Source organism: Spinacia oleracea, chromosome 4, assembly GCF_020520425.1.
Source record: "Spinacia oleracea cultivar Varoflay chromosome 4, BTI_SOV_V1, whole genome shotgun sequence".
Classification (NCBI taxonomy): Eukaryota; Viridiplantae; Streptophyta; class Magnoliopsida; order Caryophyllales; family Amaranthaceae; genus Spinacia; species Spinacia oleracea.
Genome location: NC_079490.1, coordinates 164,292,998 through 164,310,146, shown reverse-complemented (window position 1 = coordinate 164,310,146; position 17,149 = coordinate 164,292,998). Strand labels below are relative to the sequence as shown.

General features: G+C 40.0%; 2 protein-coding genes across 2 annotated transcripts; both read right to left on the bottom strand.

The window, feature by feature from the left end:
• Positions 1-599: 599 nt before the first annotated feature.
• Positions 600-2,291, bottom strand: LOC130472119 (uncharacterized). The gene has a single exon (XM_056842564.1). The coding sequence runs from the start codon at positions 2,289-2,291 to the stop codon at positions 600-602; it is 1,692 nt and encodes a 563-aa protein (XP_056698542.1).
• A 2,376-nt stretch (positions 2,292-4,667) lies between these two features.
• On the bottom strand, positions 4,668-5,273 carry LOC130472118 (uncharacterized). Its single transcript, XM_056842563.1, has one exon. It carries the CDS (start codon positions 5,271-5,273, stop codon positions 4,668-4,670), a length of 606 nt encoding a protein of 201 aa, XP_056698541.1.
• Positions 5,274-17,149: the final 11,876 nt, after the last annotated feature.

The window sequence follows — 17,149 nt, the reverse complement described above, 5'->3', positions numbered from 1 at the left end:
TTTGACCTCCCAATGATTGTAGGAAGCCCCAAATATTTCTCATGTCGATCCACCTCCCGCACTCCTAACGTTTCCACAATCTCTCTTCTTCTATCACCCCCCACACATTTGCTAAAGGCAACTTCGGTTTTGCTTAGATTAACTTTCTGACCGGATGCTCTCTCATATGTACTGATTATATCAGCAATTTTAGAGCATTCATGCAAATTTGCCCTCGCAAAGAGGATACTATCGTCGGCAAAGAACAAGTGTGACACTCTAGGGGCACTCCCACATACCCGCGCTCCATGGATTGCTCCTTCCTTTGCAGCCTTACCTAGAAGGGTCGAAAAAGCGTCGGCACAAATGAGGAACAGATATGGGGAAATAGGATCCCCTTGTCGGAGACCCCGTGCCGGAGTTAGATCACCCGAGATACCCCCATTGTATTTGAAAGCAAACTTTACACTCATTAAGCACCCCATTACCCGTGAAATCCATGACTCACTAAACCCCATCTTACTCATTGCCTTCTCCAGAAAAACCCACTCTACTCGATCGTACGCTTTACTCATATCTAACTTCATTGCCACCGTGCCATCCTTGCCCTCTCCTCTTCTTTACATGGCATGAAAAATCTCAAAAGCCACTAGGGCATTGTCCGTAATAAGCCGCTTTGGAACAAAGGCGCTTTGTTCCAGGGAGATAATAGAACCCAACATTGGTTTTAGCTTATTTGCAAGCGTCTTTGAGATGATTTTGTATAAGACGTTGCAAAGGCTTATTGGTCGGAATTCCATCATGCTCTTCGGGTCATTGCACTTTGGGATTAGTACTATGCACGTACGATTTGCTTCAGATAAGTCAGTCTCTCCTCTCCACCATGCCTTCACAAAACTCACAATATCCCCACCTACAATCCCCCAAAATTTCTGAAAAAAGAGGGCGTGCATACCATCCGGCCCTGGGGCTTTATTGGGATGCATTTGGAAGAGTGCTTCGCGTATTTCTTCACCCGACGGTTCCTTATCAAGCCTGCCATTCATCACTTCCGAGACCTTCCTTTCGACACCTTCCAATGCTTCCTCGAAGCCAGTGGGGTTGCTTGTGGCAAACAACCCCTCAAAATATGTTGTAATAATCTCATCTAGCTCCTCTGGCTTTGTTCTCCATTCTCCATTATTATCATTGAGGCCTACTATCCTGTTCCGTTTCCGCCTTTGGCTCGCTTTGTGATGGAAGTACTTTGTATTCTTGTCCCCATCCCGTAACTCATTCGCCCTTGCCCTGGCGTGCCAGTAAGATTCTTCCAATTTGTGTAAGTTATCAAGCTCCTCGGCAATGTTCTTGCACTGCATTAGCACAGTAGCATCGTGTTTACTATCTTGGAAGCTTTTTAGTCTCTTTTCAGCATCCCTTATCCTCTTCTTAATGGCCCCAAAAGTCTCCGTTGCCCAGGAGGTTAAGTGTCCAGCCACATTTGCGATTCTTGTCACAATATTGTCATCTCTCGACCCCCTCCAAGCATGAGAGACCACCCGACCGCAATCCTCACTCGACAACCACATTGCTTCGAACCGAAACGGTTTCTCTCCTCTCTTCCTCTGGTTATCCGTGCCACATTTCAGCATTATTGGAGCATGATCGGAGCGATAAATAGGAAAATGCAAAACTTCAAAGCATGGAAACAGTGAGACCCATGCATCATCCGCCATAAACCTATCTAGTCTCTCCCGAATGAGTGTCTCCATGGTATTGCCATGTTCCCATGTAAAGATACTACCTTTAAAACCCAAGTCACGGACCGAACACGAGTCCATTGCACCACGAAAATCATCGATCAATCTCTCCCTACGCACCACCCCACCTTCCTTTTCAGACATACCAAGAATTTCATTGAAGTCACCAAACATGATCGTTGGAAGCGCACTCCGAGCCTTCACTTCTTCCATTAGTGCCCAAGTTCTATGTTTTTCTTCCGTCTCCGGCCAACCATATATGCCGATTGCCTTCCATATTCCGTCCCCATTCTCTCCCCGAACTTCCGCTTCAATGTGATGAGGCGAGAAAGATAGGACCTCAACATTAATGTCCCTCCACCATAGTCCCATACCCCCCGCTCTGCCATTGCTGCTCAGGCAAATTCCATTCACAAAACCACATTTGCTCCGTACTCTTTCGAGTTGTCGCGCATCAATCTTCGTCTCCATTAGAAAGACGATTTCTGGCATCTCCCTCCAACACCTATCTCGGAGGGCATTCACTGTCCAAGGGTTGCCAATCCCCCGGCAGTTCCATGACAAGATTTTCATTGCCCTTCGCGGGATTGGCCACTGCCAATCTCCGCTACTTGACTCCCTGCATTATACTCGGAGCCCAAAAAAACAAGCTTCACGTGTCTATCTACGTCACATCTTTCACTCATCACTACATCATTCCCATCCATGCACCCCTTCCTTTTCTCTCCTGCCCCATGGTAATAGTTTCCCGTAGTATCCCCTCCACCCACTTTTTCAATGCACGTCCTCCCTCCATCTTTCTCATTCTCCCCACCTGTCAGCCCCCCTGCGGCTTGCTTCACACCTCCACCCCCACCAATACTCCCCCCCTCCCCAATTCTCTTCATTTTTCGGATTTTACCTCTCTTGCTCCCCAGCTGGCCTATGTTGAACGCCATAGAGCTCACTGCACTCCCCCTTTCCTCTACGCTTTGCACCTCCTCTTGCACCTCCTCTCCATTCGCCCCCCTTCTCCCACTATCCTTCTCTGTACTACTTTTGTTTGTGGACCCCCGTTCCTGCACTCCCTCAGCTATCACCCCCACTATTGTATCCTCTCTCCCCCTTCCTACATGATTGGTTATAGACTTCTCCCCCTCGTCCACTTCCCTGTTGACCATTGCATTCTTCTTTGAAATCTGTATTCCTTCCACTTGCTCCTCCCTTACACTCTTTGTGCCCTTCCCATCACTATCCGTACTCCCCTTTTCCCCCATCATATTCTTTGCCACAAATAAAACTTTCTTTGCAGCCTTCAGAGACTCCACTTCCGCTACCTGTTGAGTTCTACCCTTTCTTGGTGACGCTCTTAGACATACCCCCCATTTGTATCCCTCTTCTCTGCCTTCTTCAGTCACCACCGAACAATCTCGTTCCCCATGTCCCATAATACCGCAGAGAAAACAAAAGAAAGGTAGGCGTTTGACAGGCTAAATCGCACTCCTATCAAAGATAAACCTAACGTTCACCAACTAAAAATATAGCAAGGGAAGCAGGGATCGTATCCACAGGGAAACAATGTTCTTTCTACTATTAATCGGCAATTCTAGACTATTGGGAAACAAGAATATGGATTGATTTGTATTATATAACTAGGACGATAATAAAATAGGAAAAAATCAGATATTAAAAGGTCTAGGGCATAGGTTCACCGATGGACAACATTCCAGGATGACAACAATCGATAATAATCAATAAAACAGTTAATTAGACTAGCGTGCTCTTTCGAATCGATACTAATCATAGACTTAGAATTAACGGGCTCTCGCTACGTATTAATCCCAATTCCACCTATTGACACAAGCCTAAACATCAAATTGCATCTCTCGAATCTTAATTTGATATTGCGAAACTAATACAATCAAACCTGCGCAAATCTAATTGCAAAGTAAATAGGAGCAATCAATAGGAATTAACAGCTAAACCAACAATCAACAACAATTAATCATCCCTTCATATTCGTTCATGGATTCCCAAAACCCTAGAAAATCAACTACTCACACATATTTAAATTAAACCAAGTAAACATATTAAATAAAAGCATGATTGAAATTGAATAATAGAATCATAAATAAAGTAATACCTAAACGAAGAACGAAGAATTAGCTGAAAGATTGAAACTTTAAATTAATAAAAGTTGAGTAATTGGAAAAATAAAAATTGAAGTTTTAAACTAAGGAATAATAATAATACGAAGTTCGGAGAGAAGTGGCTACTAAAACACTAATTTAATATAAATAGCCTTCCCCTTAAACCTACGGAGAGAAACGAACAAAGGAATACGGTTTGGGGCCGAAAACCTGGCACCCCGGTTTGTGAAAACCTGCCGGTTTTCGGTCCTTCCCAGCATAGAAAACCTACAGGTAGCGAAAACCTGGCACCCGGGTTTGTGAAAACCAGCCGGTTTCGCGCCTAAAATTAAAATCCTCCTTTTCTCAAAACCTGCCGGTTTTCAGAACCCGGCCGGTTTTCGGTGCAAAACTGCAAAAAGTCTCTATCTTCAAAACGTCATAACTCCTTCGTTATTTATCGGAATTAGGCAAATGACCACTCGTTGGAAAGATATTGAAATTTAGAATTCAACCCAATTAAAATCACTGCATTTGGAGTTGTAGAACTTGAGTTATGATCAAAAGAGTAGACGAGTGTCGGTTTTCTACTTCTTTCACTATCCGCTTTGCTCGCAAACTCTTCCAACTCAATGTGTGTGCTCTCGAAAGTACATAATCTCTTGTATTGATTCAAATGAGTAGGAAATGCACAAAAATATGCTAATTCCTACAATGATGAGCCTGAAACTACAAACACACTACAAGGAGCACATTAGTACTAAAAATCGCTCCGAAGAGCTCATTTGAGATAAAAAAGTACTAAGGGACGGGGGTAAAAACACTATAAAATATAAACATATCAGCGTTCATACCGAAACTCCACCACCACATCCATGCCTCTTTTGTTCTTTATAGTCTTTTCCCGCCGTAGTGGTTTCCGCACATCTAGCAAAACCCGAACTCTGCGGTCCTTATCAATTCCAACATCATCGTCCTCCACCTCCAAAACCGCTCCTAGGCAGCCAGCAACTGCCTTTACGTGAGCATTTGTTCGACAGTTGAAAGGGAGGTTGCGGATTCGCACCCAGAAAGGTGAGAAATTCAGGGCTACCTCCGTTGGTTGTTCATCCCCTGTAACCTCGCTCAAAATCAGGAGTTGGTTATCAAAACACCAGGGTCCACCGAGAATAACCTTCTCTTTGTCACGCCAATGAAAGAACTGAAAAGCAAACAAATTCGGTCCAATACTACGCACAACCGCCTTCCCCGTCATTGCCCATGATTGTATTATCGTTCGCTGAAAAGCATCCACATTGAAAGGGCGGTCTGTTAATAGTCTCCCTACAAGCATTAGTGCAACTTTATCGTCGTTTTCCTCCGTAACAATACTCCCCAAGTCCAAAACTTCCTCCTCATCATTATTGATCGCTAGGCGGCCGTAAATTTCCGTTAGATCATCAGCCATATCGCCGGAGAGATAGCCGTCGGAACGGTTAGGGTTTCCTGGATATCAGGGGTATTCCCTTTCTTTCGAGGGAGTTTTACTACTTTACTAGCTAGTTGTTTTACGTGTCATATACTTATTGTAACAATTATATAGTGTATTTTTCGTGTTAAGCCAACATTTGTATTGTTTTCCATACCATAATATATAATCTTTCGCCAATACGTAGTACTTAATGTAGATACACATGCTTATGAACTAATAGAAAGATCCAGCGTGACGTGAAAGTGAGTCTTTAATGTTTTTATAAATGGGAGAAAGAATGTGGTTGTGAAGATGTGTGAAAATTGACCTCGCAAGAGATGGTCGTAAAGATGGTTGTAGGCAGGCTGCATGAGTCGGGTTTCGGGTCTTGGGCCCGTCCATGTCAAGCCCACTTTGAATTGGACCGTGTCATGTAAGGCTGAAATTTTCAAAATAGGGCCTAGGCCCATGAGCCTCGTGTGGGGCAGTAGTGCCTAAGCCTAATTTTACTAAATTAGCGTGTTTTGTCTTGTCGGATGGGGCCCGTGCCTTGTCGTGCTTTTTCATAAAACAAGCGGCTTAGGCCCGGCCCACAACTTCGCACTCGTATCTAGCTGTGCTTTTTCGTGTCGGGTTGGGCCTCAGCCGACCTGACTTGTCCCACGGCCATCTTAATGGTCGTAGACGCGTAGAGCAGTAGAGAGGGGAAAATGACGACATTTACCGTGGAATGAGGCAAATATAAATGTAATTATGTAAAGGAAATGTTGGTTAAATCTGTATATTTTAAAAATATCAGACTTTAGAGATATTAATGGTCAAATTTATGGAGTCGTCCTCCTCCCTTTTTTCTCTCTAGGATTTACAAATTTCAAAGGGTTTTTAGGCCGGAAATAGGCAAATTTCTTCAAAATTTTGGCTATTTCCGGCCCTTTTGGTTTAATTATTCATGTGTTTGTCTTCAGATTCAATAAAACTACATCGTTTTAGTAAGTTCCCCTATGGTGGGATTAGTGAGTCTAGTAAGTTCCCCTATGGCGGGATTAGTTGAGTATTTGGGTTTTAGTATTAGTATAGTTTTGGTGGAGTATTGTCGTGATTTCGGTTCGTTGATAAAGAATTATACGAGATTGAACCGGTTATCAAAATTTCAAATTGGCTTAGATGAATCGGAAGGAAACCGTCCTCGCGGCTACAACAAATCGTTAAACCGTCTCTCCGAAAAGGCTGCATGTTCCAGCGATATGTGCGAGAGATGTCCCACAATGCAAGATTTTCCCAACGATGGTAGTTTTGATGAAGGAATACCTATTTTTGATTCAATTTATTATGTATTTGTTAAATTCGATTTCTGTTGTAGATGTTGTATGACTTTTATTAATGATTTGAATTTACATTAAAAAACAAAAGGGTCAAAATTATACGTCGGCGAATATGAAAGTAAAAATGGTGCATTATTTCAAGCGGATGTGATTGAATTTTCACTTCTTACAGGACTACAAACACATACTCTGTACTTCATTTGTGATATACTCTATACACAGTGGATTTTCGTGTTAACCCAACTTTGGTCTGAAGTAGAACGTTATTTTGTAGGCTGGTCTAATGTTTTTTTTCTTTCATAGATTCTTTCTGTCCAAAAATATGAAGAAGTTTTATAAAAGTCAAGTGGTTTGTGATTAAATTGGACACAAGTCACTTAATACAATTTATTTTAATATCAACACAGAATATGTCAGTACCAATAACACAAATGACTCGAATTGGTACTCAATACAAATTTTTTTATCCTACACACAATATATCAGTACCAATAACGCAGATGACTCGAGTTGGTACTGTTTTGTAGTGTATGAAATTATAGAGAGTCGACTCTACATACTCAAGAAATGTAACTAAAGATATGATGTGTTTCAACACGAATTTGATCACTTTTAGGGGTTCAATCCTCCTATCATGGGCTGGTGAGCACTTCTAGAGATGGCTGAAGATCCCTTACCCTATTAATTCCTCCTCCTGCCTCGGCTTTCAAAAGACTTGACCTGCTAATCCGTGCAGACAGTGACGGACCTTGAACGGTTTTACGAGGGGGGCCGGTAAAAAAAATTAAACAATATACTACGGAGTATATAATTATACAATTATACACAAATTTAGGGGGTGCTGTAACTAAAAATACACTACAAAATTTTCCGGCCAGGGGGCAGGCCCACCCCAGCCACAATAAAGATCCGCCCCTGCGTGCAGAATAAATTTCTGTCTAGAATTTTCGAACCTGAGACCTATTATTTATAGGCCCTCGATTTTAACCATTAGGTGAACATGTCATTGGTAAAGGCCATTAGAAGTTGCTGCTCAAAGAGAATAGTTGCTGCTAGTTGGGCCTGTCTTTTCCATTGGACCCTTTTGTAAGACTAGTTGAGTGAGAAAACTAAGCCCAAAAACACTTATATTAAGTAATTGTTTCATCAATGAATATGTAAGTGATCCGATGTAGTTAATGGAACTTAGGATGAAGTGGGATTTTGGCATCCCCCACAAAAAAAGGTGGGATTTTGGCATGCTATAAAAAATTATACGGAGTAAAAATAAGTCTAATATATACTAATAAGCTTCTTTTTTTTTTTTAGCCTTTTGTTTTACGTAACTTGCACGAAAACGAATACGGAGGAATGAAGAAACAGAAAAATGACAATCTTTAAAATTGTAAAATAGTTTTTGGTGCTACAAACATTCCAAAAGCTTGGAGACACGGAAATTTAAATATATAATCAATTTAAAAATATATATTTCATTAAATAAAATAAAAAATGCTGATAAATATACACTATAAGAATTTGTATCTTTAATGACAACTTAATTACGACGGGTCAAAAATCCCGTCGCAAAAGCCTTTTGCGACGGGGCTAACAACCAAACAATGACGGGAATAACCGTCGCAAATGTCTTTTAAGACGGGTTTACGACGGATTTACGACGGGATTTCTATTAACGACGGCCCCCTTTTATGACGGATTCACGACAGGAAATCCCGTCGTTAATCAACGATTAGTGGCCTTTCGCTGAAAGAATTATACTCCGTGATCCTTTCATTAGGTTTGGTGTCAATATATACAAAATACAAAGCCCAATCTTAGGCGTTAATCAAGGTTAATACTGCTAACTATATTCTGACTAAATATGCTAACAAACTCATTTACATAATTATACACCAAATAATATATTTACATATATTATTCTAACACTCCCCCGCAGTCGAAACGGGAGGCTTACGAACGCTGAGACTGTTTCGGAAATCTTCAAATAATATTCGAGGTAGACCCTTCGTAAAAATGTCGGCAATCTGATAACGAGATGGAACATGGAGAACCCGAACGTCACCTCGCGCTACCTTCTCACGAACAAAATGGATATCCATCTCTATATGTTTCGTGCGTTGATGTTGCACTGGATTGCCTGAAAGATATATAGTACTCACATTGTCGCAATACACTAGTGTGGCCTTACGAACAGGACAATGTAGTTCTAACAACAAATTCCGAATCCAACATGACTCGGAAACAACATTAGCAACCCCTCTATATTCCGCCTCAGCACTCGAACGAGAGAGGGTAGGTTGCCGTGTAGACGACCAAGAGATCAAATTATCACCAAGAAACACGCAATATCCAGACGTCGATCGACGTGTGTCCGGACAACCCCCCCAATCCGCATCAGTGTAGGACACCAAATCAGTGACGGAGGAGGGATATAGATGCAAGCCATAATCAAGTGTGCCCTGAACATACCTGACAATGCGCTTAAGGGCAAGCATATCGTCGTCCCTCGGTGCATGCATATGTAAGCAAACCTGTTGTACCGCATAAGAGATATCTGGCCGGGTAAAAGTAAGATACTGAAGCGCCCCTGCAAGGCTGCGGTAGTGACTCGGATCATCAAACAGAGCACCGGCGTTGCCACTTACTTTCGGCTGAGTATCCACGGGTGTGGAGGAAGGCTTACATGAAGACATTCCTGCACGATCAATAATTTCCTCCGCATACTTACGTTGCGAAAGAAACATACCATTCTTATGACGGGTGACAGCAATACCAAGGAAATAATTCAAAGGACCTAAATCCTTCATAGCAAATTCCGAGGCAAGAAGAGACATAATCGAGCACCTGAGGCAGTCTGAAGATGCAGTGAGGATGATATCATCAACATAAAGTAAAATGTATTCCATAGCGGACCCCTTTCGGTAAATGAACAAAGAGCTATCACATATGTTGTTAGTAAAACCAATGGAAATGACATAATCAGCAAACCGTTTATACCATGCCCTGGGAGCCTGCTTGAGTCCATACAAGGACTTGCGGAGCAAGCATACATAATCTGGATGAACCGGGTCCCTAAAACCCATAGGTTGATGCATATAAACTGTTTCCTTAAGCTCATCGTGCAGAAAAGCATTCTTCACATCTAGTTGATATATAGGCCAATGCTTGGATAAGGAGAGACTGAGGACCGTGCGGATGGTAGCCGGTTTGACTACCGGACTGAATGTCTCGCCACAATCAATGCCAACCTGTTGGGTTTTCCCATCACCTACAAGACGGGCTTTATGCCTCTCAAAATCACCATTAGACTTTTCTTTATGAGTAAAAATCCACATAGAACGAATCACATTCACATTAGGTGGACGGGGCACCAACTCCCACGTCTTATTATTAATAAGAGTATCAAATTCATCATTCATAGCTATTTTCCAATTCGGGTCACGAAGAGCGGTCAATGGGTTACGAGGTAAGGGAGATTTCGTAACCGTGGTATGTAAGTTAAACTGGTGTTTAGGCTTAAAGATACCACGCTGACTTCGGGTTACCATCCTTGGTTCAATTCGTGTATGTGGCAGTGGGTGAGAATTTTGAGTGGGTAATGAGGAGGGAGCAGCCAAATGATGGTCCATCATTAAGGGAGATGTGGATCGTGTGGCTGAGGAATTGTGGGCCGGCCCACCTGCGGATGAGGGAGAAGGGAAAGCAGGAGGTGGGGAAGCATGGTCACCGTGGGATCCAGGCAAGGGGTGATCTTGATTTTGGGCCACTGTTGATGTGGGATTTGGACTGGAGTGGAGTGTGTCAGCATCTTGCCAATGATGAATTAAATAGGGGGAAATAGCACTATCCAAAAAATCAGAAGAATGAGATTTTGGCAGATGCAAATCGGAAAATGGGAACACTCCTTCGTCAAATATGACATGACGACTCACGAAGATTTTCTTGGACGACAAGTCGTAACATTTGTATCCCCTATGGTGTGACGGATACCCCAAGAATACACACGGTGTGGATCGTGCTTGCAATTTATTTATAGTGGTAGACGGGAAAAGTGGAAAGCATAGACACCCAAAAACCCAAAGATGAGAATAGGAAGGTGTTCGTTGGTATAGGATGTCAATAGGAGTGGTGTGACCCAATAGTTTGCTAGGTAGCACATTAAGGAGATACGTTGCCATTTGTAAAGCATGATGCCAAAAAGTCGGGGGAAGGGATGCATGAGAAAGGAGAGTCCTAATAATATTATTGATGGACCGAATTTTCCGTTCGGCCTTCCCATTTTGTGAGGACGTATGAGGACAAGAAAGACGGAAAGACATCCCATTAGACTCACAAAACTTAGCAAACTGGCCATTATCATACTCTCGCCCATTATCACATTGTATATTTTTTATATGACGTTCAAATTGGGTTTGAATGTGGGTTTTTAATGCTAAGAATTTCTCATAAACGTCTGATTTCTTAGCCAAAGGAAAAGTCCATAAGAAATTAGAATAATCATCCAAAAATAGAACATAATACCGATGTCCAGTAGAACTTAACACAGGAGATGTCCACAAATCACTATGAATAATGTCAAATGGCAACAAAGTCTCAGAATTGGACGAAACAAATGGTAACTTAATATGTTTACCGAAAACACAAGAACGAAAAATACTAGAACTACTAGATTTAGTACATTCAATACTATTATTGAGTCTAAGACAATCCAAAATAGAAGTCCCCGGGTGTCCTAAATGATCATGCCAAAGAGTTGAGGACACGGCTGCAAAGGTTGACGGAGAAGTGTTTGGATATTTGATGGTGGTGATTGGATATAGGTCGCCCCGGCTATCACATCTCATTAGAGCCATCCCCGTCTGGAAATCCTTCACAGAAAACCCATAAGGATCAAATTCCACAGTCACAGAATTGTCAGTAGTAAACTTACGGACGGAAATTAAATTCTTAATAAGTTTAGGAGCATGAAGGACATTACGTAAGGACAATGGGGGGTGCGGGGAAGGTAAGCTACTATTACCACAACCTCGAATTGGAATCGAATGACCATTCCCAACAACAATACCAGAATTATGATTGCTCAAATTAAAATAAGACGAGAGATTATCATTTGAGGACGTCATATGAGACGTTGCACCGGTATCCATGTACCAATTTGGGTCGGGCGGGGCCATAGTCATCGTATGCATTGCAGACTCGATATCCGTTGGAACAAAGGTTGGAACAAAAGTTCCTGCTTCAGGGGAGGCCGTGTAGGCCTGTTGTGGTGCTGAACCCAGAATGCCTTGCTGCAAGTGTGGCCTAGTTGGGCCAGGTTGAGGGGAAGCCCAATTTTGAGTGGGATATGGGCATGGAGCAGGGGTGTAATTTGGCACCCATTGCCAACGCCAAGTACCGCCCTGAGGTGCAGCAGCAGGTTGAACACCTCCACCCCCAGAGTACCGACCACCCCCATTGCGGCCACCGGAGCCAGAACCGCCGCCCTTCCCGCCGGAGTTCCGACCACCCCCATTGTTGCGGTTATTGCGGCCACCATTCCCATGATGCTACGAAGTGTTTTTCCCTCGATATGACCCATGAGAACCAGTGCCCGAACCATCACCGGACGAACCACCATCATCTGTCGCAGCCACCATCACCACGTGACCACCATTAGCGGCCATAGCATTTAGCTCGCGTTCCTCCAGGAGCAGAGAGGAGCGCGCCTCACTGAACGGAGGCAGGGGTTTTGCGTGTCGGATTTGAGTACCGACGTTCTTGTAAGCCTCACTGAGTCCCGAAGCCAGTTGAAGGACGAGGCGGCTGGCGGCCACCGGAGCACCGACATTCTTCAGTTGATCGGAGAGGCTCTTAAGCCTCTGACAGTACGCGGATGCGTTAGGGAAAGCATCCATCTTGGTGGTAGTAAACTCTTGTTCGAGGATCACGGCACGTGAATTTTGGTGGTCCAGGAAAATATCACGCAAGCGTTCCCACGCCTCCATCGCCGTGGCTTCAGGTTCAAGAATGGTGTTCAATAAATCATTCGAGATGGTGGAATAAATCCATTGAAGCACCGTAACATCGAGAGTGGACCACAGTTCGAGTTCCTCATCTGTCGACGGAGCCGGTTTCTGTTGTCCGGCGGGTGGAGAGATGATATGGTGGAGGACTCGGTGCGAACGGGCATGGATTTTAAACAGCTCCGCCCATGTCCCGTACTGCACGTTTTCCATTTCAAGAACAATATATGGTTTCTGATATTCGAAACACAGAGAGCCGGATGAAAGAGGGACTTGCCGGCAGACTTGCCGTCTGACTCGGAGTTAGTCATGGCGGCAGGAGAAGAGAGGAAGAAGAGGAAGAGAGGCTAGGGCACAACGGAAGGAAAAGATAACCCTAGCAGTCTGATACCATGAAAGAATTATACTCCGTGATCCTTTCATTAGGTTTGGTGTCAATATATACAAAATACAAAGCCCAATCTTAGGCGTTAATCAAGGCTAATACTGCTAACTATATTCTGACTAAATATGCTAACAAACTCATTTACATAATTATACACCAAATAATATATTTACATATATTATTCTAACATTCGCGACGGGATTTCCCGTCGTTAATAGTACAATTTCTTGTAGTGATAATATTACTTATTAATAAATTTAAATATTAGTGATTTTGATTGCTCTAACACATATAACTCATGATCGATCTACCATAGCACGGTCCAACCAGAAAAATATACAGTATGGATTGCCTAAGAATATGTTTTTAAGCCCAAGCCTGATCCAAACTTGATTTCACGGGTTTGATCATGAGATTTTGTAGCAAAATCCGGTCCATCATAATTTTATTTTGAGAAAAAATTCTTGATCACCCTCTAATATAAGTATATAACCTATAGTTGGATGGTAGTTAATCTGAAATTGATAGGTGTGACAAAATCCAAAAAAAAGAAATATAAAATGGATAACCTATATGACCTCTATACGCTACCACAAGATAAATGAGTAAAATGACCTAAAGCAAATGCACCATTAATTAGTATATTTTTCATAATAGGTCAGTGTGTACAAATTTACCTTACTACCCTCTACAATTAATTGACTTATTAGACTAACAAAAAAAAGTTCAATGGGTAAAGTTGTAATTGAGTTGATATTTAGGCACCTACTTGTCAACTTCCTATGACTTCAAAAGAGGAAATGCCGTAATACAACAAAATTGATAATTTGAAGTTGAACGGTAGCATCAACCAAAATACACTTGTGTGTATTTTTAGAATTTTCTTTGCATGGTCAATTCACTAATTAACTTGTCATTTGTCTTTTTAGTTACGTGATTAATTTGTCCTTTTTTATTTGTATTTTGTATCATTGAAGTGAACCTTAATCCACGTAATTATTAGGATATGGTTAATTCACCTAAATTTGATTGAAATAAAATTATCTGTATTTATCTAGACTATTTAAATTTAACTGAATAATTTGAACTTATTTTATCAGAAAAACATAATTTTGTTGAAAAGAACTTAATTCTTTGTGTTTAAATTGTCTTCAACAAACTTACTCTTGCTGAAATTATTCGAACCTTCTTTTGCTAAAGTAAATTTAAATAAGCTAAAACAAATCGAATCTAAGATTTTTCTTTTTAAATATCACCGCGACTTATTATTGTAGATCACGTAGTCGGAAAGTGAAATCTCTATTTAAAAAGTATTAGACTTTGAGGACGAAAATGAAAATTATTGTACGTCCTCGTATACTAAAAACATGTCGGTTACGGATTTACGATCTTACTCCGTAGTTAATTATAAAGCTCAATTATTGAGAATGTGAGTTGATCGATGAAGAGGAAGTATATACAATATGTAATTATGTACTTAATTAAGTAGGGACATCATATGTATAGAGTTTTCAAATATGATTGGATCCTCAATCTGTGATAAGTTGGCATAATACATGTCTCAGCAATTAGTCAATTATAGTATGGCATTGCCCTCCCCCATCTAATCACATTAATTAATAGTCAACATCATGTTGATTAGTTTATGTGCTTATGCTAATTAAATCAAGAATAAATATAACACCAAATTAACTTTTAAAAAAGATAAATTAAGGATGAAACAAGACATATTACTTTCTTGAAATTAAAGGTGATAAAAGCATGGGAATGCGTTCCATGCACTCCGCATAGTCGCGTACCATGCAAGAAAGAAGTTAAGTTGCCCTTTTCAAACCCCCTTTCAAAATGCCGAAACCCTCCTTAATACTACGGAGTACTAGTTAATATTTAAAAGTTTATAACTTTTTGGCAAATTTGTCAAAAATGATCTTTTATAACACAAATTTTGTGAGAAATGACCTTACATAATTTTTGTGTGAAAACACACCTTAAAGTAATTTTTTTTGCGGGAAATGACCTAAGGAAAGTTTCCGGCATTGACTGAGCTTTTCCGGCCTTTGACTTGCACGTGAGCAACACGCGTGGCTTACGTTGGCCAAAGACACTGATTTTTCCGAGTCTTGAATTTTCAAACTTGATTTTATTTCGATTTTTTTTTCAACTTTAGGTTTTAAAGTTTAGAATTTTGGAGGAAAATTGGGTATGATTAGCAAAATAAAGCCACACGTGCTTCTCACGTGCAAGTCAATGGCCGGAAAAGCTCAGTTAATGCCGGAAATTTACTTTTGGTTGTCTTTCACAAAAAAAATTTACATTAAGGTGTGATTTCACCAAAAAAAATTATATAAGGTCCTTTCTCGCAAAAAAAATTACATTAAGGTGTGATTTCACAAAAAAAAATTATATAAGTTCCTTTCTCGCAAAATTTGGGTTATAAAAGGTTCTTTTTAACAAATTTGCCTAACTTTTTATTCAAAAATAAAATAAAAAATACTACATCCGTCTATGAATTTTCTAATTATTTTGAAAATCTATCCAAATTGAAAAACCTTGACCACAAGTTCTCACTATTATACATCAAAAAAAAAAACCATACATGTGCATTCTTATTAAATCCGTACCGATATACATTTTCACAGTATAATTCTTTTACAATTTTTTCTTACATACTATGCGTACTAAGGGTGCGTTCTATTCACCTGATTTTCACTTATCTTTTCTGAACTTATCTGAACTGATCTGTACTTATTAAAACTTATCAAAACTTATTTTAGTTATAAGTTGTACTTGGTCAACCCTTCTTTTTCCTGAACTTATCAGGCTCTGTTCTCTTTATCTTATTTTCACTTATTTCAGGTTTGATAAGATAAGATGAGATAAAATAAGATAAAATAAGGATCAATAAGATAAAATAAGATAAGATAAGATAAGTTCATGGCCAATAAGATAAGATAATGTAAGGTAAATATTACATAAGGTAATACTATAAGTTCCGATAAGATAAGAACTTATCTGAACTTCTTTTTCCTGAAATAAGTGGAAATAAGGTAAATAGAACAAGGCCTAAATTAGATAGGTATTTATTTTAATAGAGTTCGTATTGTAAAGACTTATAAAAAAGGAGGTAGTTAATTCTAATTGCAACGTATAAAATGCCCGAGACTTTTTCAAGGTGTGCACCCAAAAAAAGACACTGTATGAGAATTTGTCCTAAATAAAAAATGAACTACGTGAAATATGAGATTATGAAAATCTGTAGTTTGCAAATGATCGATCAGTCGAAAAGAACATTATATCTTTGGAAGCGGCGGCGAATCTAGAAATTTGGGAATAGGGGATGAAGTTATATATTTTTTTTTAATCTCTACACTATGGCGTAATTTTTTTTTTTGCCAACTAAAACTTGAGTTATTAATTCATTCCTATCTTAATTTTGAGATAAATGATACTTCATACGTAGTACTCCATAGTTATTATATATAGCAGAAAAAGGTACAAGATTGTACTCCGCGCGCATACGCGTAGTATAAAAATTAGTGTTTGACACTCAAATTTCAATAATTTACAATTTTACATACATGACCGTAGTTTGAGTGTTTGACCACTAATATGAAGAATCACTATACAAGTACGTAGTTCTCCATATATGTTACTTTGTACTTCCTCCGATTTTTAATACTCGTAACGTTTGTGATTTTTACACTATTTATATATTATACTTTGACCATTGTTGGTGATTAATATGTAAGATAAAACCTAGTCATGTGAGATCTTGTTAGATTCGTCTTAATGTGTATTTTCAAAATATTAACTTTTTATAATTTTTGTTTAAAGAGATATAAATATATTAATGATCAAAGTTGTGCATTGACATGCGTGAAAGTGACAAACATTGCGAATAAAAATAAACAGATGAAGTATATTTTAATATATGGACCTAAAACATTCAATGTAATTAGATGCTTATTGGCTATTCGCCTATTCGGCTTATATGCTACTGTAATGTACGTAGTATTCCGTATTTAGTTTTCTCCTTACCGAGTTACCGTATAAAAATAATGTTTTTTATGGCAAAAAGAAAAGAAAAAGAAAAGACAAGATTCTTTTTTGGTTCTACTATGAGGAGTTTCCACCGCGTTTGACGAGTGGACTAATCTCCCGTGGGAG